Raw genomic sequence first — 9,536 nt, 5'->3', positions numbered from 1 at the left:
TCCTGACACTGCCACTTTCCAGCAGTGTGAGTTTGGACAAGTAACTTAACCTCTCTGTGCTTCAGTTTCCTCATCTATAAAGTGGGCATAATAATAGCACCTATACCTCATAGGATTGCAATGAGATTTAAATGAGTTACTCTTGGACTTCCCTGGTGTCGCAGTGGTTAAGAATCCGCCTGCAAATGCAGGGGACACGGGTTCGAGCCCTGGTCCGGGAAGATCCCACGTGCCGCGGAGCCACTAAGCCCGTGTGCCACAACTACTGAGCCCTGTGCCACAACTACTGAAGCCCACGCGCCTAGAGCCCATGTTCTGCAACAAGAGAAGCCACCGCAATGAGAAGCCCGCACACTGCAATGAAGAGCAGCCCCCATTCACCGCAACTAGAGAAAGCCCGCGTGCAGCAACGAAGACACAACGCAGCCAAAAATAAATAGATAAATAAATTTATTTTTTTTTAAATGAGTTACTCTTCATAAAGATGAACACACTTCATACTACACAGGCATTTGTTGACTAAAATAAACTCTATATTCTAAGTATCTCTTGGATTGGTCCCAAGCTACCATTATCTCTGCACCATCTTACTGCCCTGACCTAATGGGTCTCGCTGCATCCAATCCCTGCTCTCCTCCAATCCCTCTACACATCCAAGCCAGGGTCACCTTTTCAAAATGCAAATATGATGCAAATACTTAACACTCTTCAATGGCTTCCTACTGCACAGCCTGCACTCCTTAGCAAGCTGGCAAGGCCTGTGAGATCCGGTCCTCACTTGCCTGTCCGGGCTCATCTTCGCCACTGAACACTCTGGCCTCCCACATATCCAAACGCAGACTAGGGAGTTGCTTCCTTATAATCCGTAAGAGCTGGAATAATCAAAACTGTCCTTTCATTGACAGGAAGTGGAAATTGCACCCAATGAAGCCCAGTTTGTGCCAGGCCACATTCTTGGCTCCCTGAGCACCTGCCATGCCCATTTGCTTCCTGATTCCTTCATTCAGGAAGGATTTATTTCTTTATTTGTAAATAAATTTGTAAATATAGGTTGGGTGATGTGGGGCACCCAGAGATAAATCCTACCCAGCTTGGCTTGCTCTGGGCCAGGCCCTCTTCTATGTGCTTTACCTGAATTAACTAATTTCCTGTGAGGTAGGTACTATATTCAGCCCCATGTTACTAGTGAGGAAACGGAAGCACGGGGAGGTTAATTACTGTGCCCCAGGTTTTACAGCTAGTAAATCAAAGAGCCTTCTTGGTTCCAGAGTCTTGAGAAGGTTAATGAGGCTGAGCGTTATAAGAACTTGATAGACTTCAGAGACAGGAGCAATCACATTTACTTAGTGGGAGTCCAATGCGAATGCAGAATATAAAGTTTATGTGTCTCACAGTTTATAGTGTGGTTTTACATGGATCGTATCATTTTACATGGATTATATCATTTAACCAGGGATTACAGCAGTACAGACTTGTGGTAAACAGAACAAGGTCTAGAATCAGATAATCTCATATTTCTTTCCCAGCCCTGTCACATACAGGGTAGGTGTTTTAGGGCCTCTTTTTGTGCCTCAATTTCTCATTTGTAAAGGGGGGTATATAATAAAACAACTTACCTCATGCCATTGTGAGGATTAAATGAGATAATAATGCTCTTAGCACAGTGCCTGACATGTAGCAAATGCTAAAAATAATAATAACAACAATAATAATAAGATGCTGGCTTATTTTATTGGACACAGGTGATGTATCAACTACGTTCTGGGCCTCTTAAGCCTCACAAGAGCTCTGCAAGGTTTTGTCCTTATTGTACAGTGAAGAGCACGTGCTGACTAGGTGTCAGGTATTGTTCTAAAGCACTTTGCTGACTCAATCCTCGCAACAATCCCAGGGGTAGGTACTACCTATTATAATCCTTGTGCAGAGGGGTAAACTGAGCATAAATTAAATAAGTTGATCAAGTTCACAGCCAGCAAGAGAAGCAACCAGGCAGTTTACTTCCAAGGTCCGTACTCTTAACCATCTTCCCTTTCAACAACAGGTGAAGAAACAGGCTCAGAAAGTGAAGAGATCCCCACTCCTAAAAAGGCTATTTTCCAACCCAGGGATTATCACCATGTCCAGCAGATGGCGCCCCAGGACATAGCAAGCTGTGGGATTCGCATACGCCGTCAAAACTACCATACCCACAATGCAGTGCGGATATTAAGGGCCACCTGCCAGTTTAGCCGTCTGAGGCACTGCCTGTGTGCCCTCCAGGAGGCACGTGTGTATCCGAGACATTCGGGTCCTTCCTCAATCTTAAGGTAGCAAGTTAAAAGTTCTTTCCGCTTCATCTCATCCTCCTTGTCTTACTGGTTGGAGAGCGGAAGGACTGAATCAACCCTATTTGTTGGCTTCATCTGCCTTACCCTAACGTGAGGACCCTTGACCTTTAACCCAAGGTGGCGGCGCCCGGAGCCTTAGCTCTTGCCGTGGACTTGAGATGAACTAAGGCCGGGAACTTCGCCTCATGTCGAAGCTAAGCCGGGCCACTCGGGCCCTCAGGAAGCCCGAGGCCGGCGGCGTGATCCGGACCATCGTGCGGGCAGGCCAGGCTATGCCCGGGCCCCCACTAGGCCCCGTCCTGGGTCAGGTGCAGCCGCGGCAAGAACCTGGCGTGGGAGGCGTCGGAGGGTGGGAGCTAGTACGCGGGTGGCGGGTGCGGGCTGGGCCAGGGCGGCCTCGGTTCAAAACGCGGCTCTGCTGCCCACACGTTTTATGTGCTTGGGTTAGTTACACAGCCTCTTCGAGGTTCAGCTTTCTCTGTTCTTCGTCAACGAGCCGTTGTAAGGATAGAGAGGCATGAAACATACGAATCATCTGGCACATAAAATGATAGTTGGATCTGGGTAGAGAAAAGAGAATGGGAGCTTAGGGAAGTGAAGACGGAGGAGAGAATGGATGGAGCCTCTGGGGGAAAGGAAGCCGTCCCTTCCTCCTCACGCTGACCCCTATGCCTCCCTCACAGCGAGGCGTTTCCATCAACCAGTTCTGTAAGGAGTTCAACGAGAAGACCAAGGACATCAAAGAAGGCATTCCTCTGCCTACCAAGATTTTTGTGAAGGTGAGGAGTCGGGACTCTGATCCCCAGTTTCCTTCTCATTCTCCCCAGGCCCTGGAGCTGGTCACCTGGGGTTGCTACTCTGCTCATAACTTGGGGCAAGTGTTTTCCTGTTACCCGGCCCCACTTTCCCCATTTATACCGTAGAGACTAGGCCATATCTTTCCTGAACCCGCGCTGCCGTATTGCAGATCTTTCCTTTGTCCCTCCAACTTGCTGGGGCTTCCAGAGCAGAGTTGGACCTGGAATAGAAGGGACAGGGATGTTTGTTGCAGATTTGTTTTTTCTGTGGTTTTGTTGTCAGTTAAAGGGAAGGAAGGTGAGCTGAGGGAATGGGGGTACAGGAAGTTAGAAGTTCCCTGGGCTGGGGCAGCAGGGGTTGGGGGACGTGGGAAGAAGGATTCTCATGTTTCTTTTTTCCGTTCAGCCTGACAGGACATTTGAAATCAAAATTGGCCAACCCACTGTTTCCTACTTCCTGAAGGCAGCTGCTGGGATTGAGAAGGGGGCCCGGCACACAGGTAAGGGGCAGGGTGGGCATCCGGGTTTCTGGGCTCTGGAAGGAAGCAGTGACACCTGAAGGGCTATTTGTTCCTTGCTCCCAGGGAAAGAGGTGGCAGGCCTAGTGACACTGAAGCACGTGTATGAGATCGCCCGTGTCAAAGCTCAGGATGACGCCTTCGCCCTGCAGGATGTGCCCCTGTCCTCTGTTGTCCGCTCTATCATTGGCTCTGCCCGTTCCCTGGGCATTCGTGTGGTGAAGGAGTGAGTTTCCGGGGGAAGCTCAGTGTGAGGGGAGGGCCTGGAAAGTTCTTGACTCTGGGACAAAGCTGAGGGCCCACTGAGTGGGAGAGTCAGCTTCTGAGTTAATGGATCTTATATTCTTGGGAGTGGGGAGCCTCATTCATTCATTTGGAATATACTTGTTAAATACCTATCATGTGTTAGGCATTGTTCTGGACGCTGGATGCAGCTAGGAAGGAGGTAGCCATGCTTGACCTTGCTTTCTAAGGAACTCACAGTCCAGAGATGGAGGCAGATCCATAAATGGCGCAGTATACTGCCAGGTGGTCAGTGCTGATAAAAGGAACTACAGGTATCTTCAGAACAGGGAGTAGGTTGCCTGGTGTGTCAATGAAGGCTTTGCAGAGCAGTTGACATCTAAGCAGAGCCCTGGGAAGTGAGGTCAAGGACTGGGGCAAGCATTCCAAGAAGTAGAAAAGTCCCTGTGAAGGATGTAAGGTGAAGGAATGGAGCAAGGAAGTTCAGTGTGATCTGGGTATATAATACTAGAGGCAGAATGGGACATAGTAGGACGTGAGCCAAACAGGGACTAGTTGATTCTCAAATTCAGACTTGATCCTGAGGCCAACAGCAGGCCCCCTCCTGGGGCTTCAGATGGCCTCAGAAATTGTTTCCTTGAAGTGAGATGTAGGGTGGGAGAGCCTCTGGCCAGACGACAGCAGGGGCAACACTCAGCCCTTCGCTGGCCTCTTGCTGCTGGTGTCACACCCCATGCAAAGGCTGACGGTTGGTTGTTTCCCAAGAGGAGTGGGGTTAAGCGTGGAACAGGGATAGACTTTACTTTGCTCAGATCTTTACTTGTATTGGGAGTACAGAAGTGAGTGAATCTGATCCTTGCTCTGAAAGAGATAATCATGCACCACCTGATGACTTCATTTTACAAAACGTTTTGGGGCGCAGAGGAAGGGCACGTTAATTTGGACTAGGGTGTAGCTGTACTCGTCCTCGAAAGATGAGTAGGGCCTTAAGAGAGGAGTAAAAGGCAGAGGTGATAGTGAGGTGGCAATTCTGGCAGAGGAAACAGATGAGCAAAGCTATGGGGGCTGGGACATCCAGGAGGGGAGAGGGGTTCTGAGACAGTGACATGGTGCTGTGAGCTCCCCACCAGTGACCGGCCCTTCACTTACCGTCTGTTTTTCTGTACCTGTAGCCTCAGTTCAGAAGAGCTGGCAGCTTTCCAGAAGGAGCGAGCCCTGTTCCTGGCTGCTCAGAAAGAGGCAGATTTGGCAGCCCAGGCAGAAGCTGCCAAGAAGTGACCCCTGTCCCCCACCCTCCAGGATTTTGAAGGGGGCCAGTTGGGAAGGCTGGGCCAGAGGGGAGGAAGGGAGGTCACATCAACCCGATTATATTTTTCTGACTTTAAATTATGTATTTTTGCACGTGTGGTTATATCAAAGGATCAAACGTGAATAAACATCTTTTGTCACCCACTGTCAGTTTCTGCCTTGGGACCCCAGAGAAAGGGACCAGTACTGACAGTAGCCACCATGGACAGACAAAAGCTGCCCTAGGAAGTAGGGGTCTTCATGCCATTTCTCAGATGTGTGATCTGAGGCTCATCCAAGCAGAGTGACTGCCCAGGATCTGAATTGGCAAGGGTAGCAGAAAATCCTGTGTTTTCCCATTTTCCAGGGTGAGAGAAAGGGCAAGGTAGGTGGGGCACGTATGCTGGACTTGGGTGTACAGAGGCAGCAGATGTTGTTTCTGCTTCCATCAGAAATGTCTCCTATCTCTTGGGGACTTGCCACCTCAACAGAAACAACCCTTTGGGGACTTCAGGTCACAGCCCCAAGCAGGGTTGCTACATGGAGTGCCCTGGATTCCAAGGGCTACTTCAGGCCTCTCCATTAAGCTGACCCTGGCTCTGAGTCAGGTGATATCTGAATGTGAATTATTGTGGGGTTTAGGGCTACAGACCCACGGAAAAAGCAAAGCATCAGTAGGTACCTGCCCATGGTGGGAGAAGTCCTTGGGAAGCCCTGGCCTTTTGTTTTCCCATTAGTCATAATATCAAGGACTATTGTCCTCTTAGATAAGAGAGGAGGAGTTGGGGGAAAAATGGGATTCACATTTACCAAGCACTTGTTATGTGCTAGGTACTTGGTTTTACACCGAGAAGATTTGGAAAGCATAGAAAAAACCCTACAAGAAAAGAAAAGCCTCAAGTAATCCCCTCACCTAGATGAGATTCCTGCCAATATTGTGGTATATATCTTTTCCTTTTTTTTTTTTTTTTAGTTATTTCTGAGATATACATTTTAAAGTAAAAACTAGAATTATGACTTATAACATTATACCAGAACATATAAGATTTTTAGAAATTTCATGTACTGATACATATCTTTTCTACTTGTTTTTTTTTCTTTGTGTTTATGTATAATACTTCAAGAAAAAAACAAATTTGGGTCATACTCTAGATACTGTTGTATTCTACTTTTACTTGTAACTTGGCAATTATTTAGAACATTTTTTCATTATTAATCATCTTCCTAAAACAATTTTTAATGGCTGCTTAGTATTCTGTCTTATGGGTAGACCATTATTTAACCAAGTCCTCAACTGTTGGGTAGGTTTGTTGTTTGCATTAAAAAAAAAATACACACAACCCCGTGATGAACATCATTTGGTCCTCTGCTTCAGGGTCTCCCAAAACTTCAGTCAAGGTGTCAGCTGGGGCTGTGGTCTCATCTGAGGCTTGACTGAGGAAGGATCCACTTTCAAACTCACGTGGTTGTTGGCAGCATTTAATTCTTTCTGAGCAGTTGCATGAGGGCCTCAATTTCTTGCTGGTTATCAGTCAGAGGCCACACTCAGTTCCATTCTCCCTAGCTGTGTTGTCTTGGGCAAGTTACTTAACTACTCTGTGCCTTAGATCCATCATCTATAAGATAGAGAAAATAGTGCTTATCTCAAAAGGTTGAAGAAACGACTGCATATGTAGCCAGTTAATTTATGACAAAGGAGCCAAGAATGTACAATGGGAAAAGGACAGTCTCTTCGATAAATGGTGTTGAGAAAAGTGGACAACCACATGCAAGAGAATGAAACTTTAAAAATTAACTCAAAATAGATTAAAGACTTGAGCATAAGACCTGAAACCATGTAACTCCTAGAAGAAAACAGACTCCTTGACATTGGTCTTGGCAGTGAGTTTTTTTATTTGACCCCAAAAGCAAAGGCAACAAAGCAAAAATAAACAAGTGGGGCTACATCAAACTAAAAAGCTTCTGCACAGCAAAGGAAACCATCAACAAAATGAAAAGGCAATGTACAGAATAGGAGAAAAAGATTTATAAATCATATATCTGATAAGGAGTTAATATCCATAGTATATAAAGAACTCATACAACTCAATAGCAAAAACAAAAAACAAAAAAACCCCAAAAACAAAAAAACAGAAAAACAACAATCGCACACACACATATACTCTAGTATCATTCAAGAACAAGCAATTCTTTTGCTTCGCATCTCCCTTTAGCCACTGCCCCATTTCTCTGTTTTCTTTCACTGTAACAGTTAAAAGAATTGTCTAAACAGACTGTCTATACTTTTCATCTCCCATTTACTCTTTGCTTGTAATGTTTTTTGTCTCCAAGTCTATTGTGTCTATTATTAAATATACCTACACCAATCTCTCTTTTGTTTAGAGTCAGCACAATATATCTTTTTTTTACATCCTTTCCACCTTTTCCTATCCTTATGTTTTAGGTGTTCTTGTAACAGAATTAGTTGGTGTTGTAGCCACCTTCCAAAATGGCTCTCGAACCCGACCTCCTAGTAATTAACACTCCCCCACATTGTGCTGGGGTTAGTCTATGTCACCAAGACTGGCAGAAGTGCTGGCATGTCACTTCCAAGATTAGATCATCCTAATCCCCACAGCTCCCATCTTGGTTACCTTCTCTCCTTTATAGTTGCACCCACCCACCTCTCTCCTACTATCCTAATCCCTGGCAACCACTTTTCTGTTCTCTACCTCTATTATAGGGAGGCCTTTGTCCTCATTTCTAGAATGTTATATGAGTGAACTCATACAGTATATGTCCTTTTGAGGTTTTCTTTTCTCACCCAGTATAATGCCTTTGAGATCCGTCCAAGTTGTTGTGTGTATTAATAGTCTGTTCCTTTTTTATTGCTGAATAGTATTCCAAGGTATGGATGTACCACAATTTGTTTAATCATTTATCTATTGAAGGGCATTTAGTTGTTTCCACTTTCTGGCTATTACAAATAAAGGTGTTATGAGCATTCTTGAAAGATGTAATTTTCATTCCTCTGGGATAAATGCCCAGGAGTGCAATTGCTGGGTCATATAGTAAGTGTATTTTCAGTTGTTTAAGAAACCACAAAATTATTTTCCAGAGTTAACTGTACATTACTTACACTGCGCCAGCAATATATGAATGATCCAGTTTCTCTGCAGCCTCATCAGAACATGATGTTGTTGTTGTTATTATTATTATTTTAGTTGTTCTAATAGGTGGGTTGTGATATCTTGTTGTGGTCTTAATTTGTGTTTCCATAATGTCTAGGGTTGTTGAAAATCTTTTCATGTGCTTATTTGCTATATATCTATGTTCTTTGGTGAATTGTCTCCATTTTTGGGTCCATTTTCTTTTCTTTCTTTCTTTTTTTTTTTTTTGGCTGCACTCTGTGGCTTGTGGGATCTTAGTTCCCCCACCAGGGGTTGAACCTGGGCCCTTGGCAGTGGGCCCAGTGAAAGTGCCAAGTCCTAACCACTGGACCTCCAGGGAATTCCCTTTTGTCCATTTTCTAATGAATTGTTGTGTTTTTCTTTAACTGCTGTGTTTTGAGAGTTTTAGACAGGAGCTCTTTGTCAGGTATGTGGTCTGCAAATATTTTCTCCCATTGTGTAGCTTGTTTTTTCATCCTCTTAACAAGATCTTTCACAGAGCAAAAGCTTTCAATTTCAATGAAGTCCAATTTATCAATTATTTTCTTTTATGGATCATGCTTTTGGTGTCATGCCTAAGAACTCTTCACCAAGCCCTTGGTACCTAAGATTTTCTCCTATGTTTTTTCCTAAAATGTTATATTTATGGCTTATTTTTAGCTCTCTGTCCATATCATAAAAACTTTATTATAGCTATGTCTTTTTTTTTTTTAATTTGATAAGCAACTTTATTTATGAATCACCTGGGGAAATTTGTTAAAATGCAGAATTTAATTTAATATCTGAGGAGGGACTCACGATTTTGAATTTCTAACAAGCTCCCAAGGTGATGTCAATGCTGCCGGTTTTTGGACCAAAACTCTGAATACCAAGGTGGGGAGAGATGAGATAGAAATAGAAAACAGAAGAAAGGAGAATGATGAGGTGAGGCAAAGAAAAAATACGGTTCGTTTGAGGTCATGGCTAGGGATGGGCCACTTTACATGGACCATGGAGATCAGTAGGCTTTCTTTAAAAACTATACCTATTCTGCTATATCTTGGTTAGTTTTTAGACGGCAAAAAATTTCTGCTTAATTTACAGTCTTGTTAGTGTTAATTTTTCAGAGGGAGCTTGAAGTTGCTACTGGTAGAAAAAAGAGTAGGAAAAGTCAGACATGTACAATGTTTTGAAGGACCAAATGTTACTCTTCCATTTGCATTCTCAGGTAGCTTC

The 9,536-nt window shown here is 44.5% G+C and overlaps 1 protein-coding gene across 1 annotated transcript; it reads left to right on the top strand.

Moving 5' to 3' along the window:
- The first annotated feature begins 2,284 nt into the window (after nt 1-2,284).
- Nucleotides 2,285-5,338, top strand: MRPL11 (mitochondrial ribosomal protein L11). Its single transcript, XM_061203818.1, has 5 exons — nt 2,285-2,635; nt 3,011-3,106; nt 3,531-3,624; nt 3,709-3,868; nt 5,058-5,338. Exons 1-5 carry the CDS (start codon nt 2,513-2,515, stop codon nt 5,161-5,163), a joined length of 579 nt encoding a protein of 192 aa, XP_061059801.1. The 5' UTR covers nt 2,285-2,512; the 3' UTR covers nt 5,164-5,338.
- Nucleotides 5,339-9,536: the final 4,198 nt, after the last annotated feature.

Source organism: Eubalaena glacialis, chromosome 10 (assembly GCF_028564815.1).
Source record: "Eubalaena glacialis isolate mEubGla1 chromosome 10, mEubGla1.1.hap2.+ XY, whole genome shotgun sequence".
Taxonomy (NCBI): domain Eukaryota; kingdom Metazoa; phylum Chordata; class Mammalia; order Artiodactyla; family Balaenidae; genus Eubalaena; species Eubalaena glacialis.
Note: the sequence above shows the minus strand (reverse complement) of the source record. Positions and strands in the feature narration are given on the sequence as shown.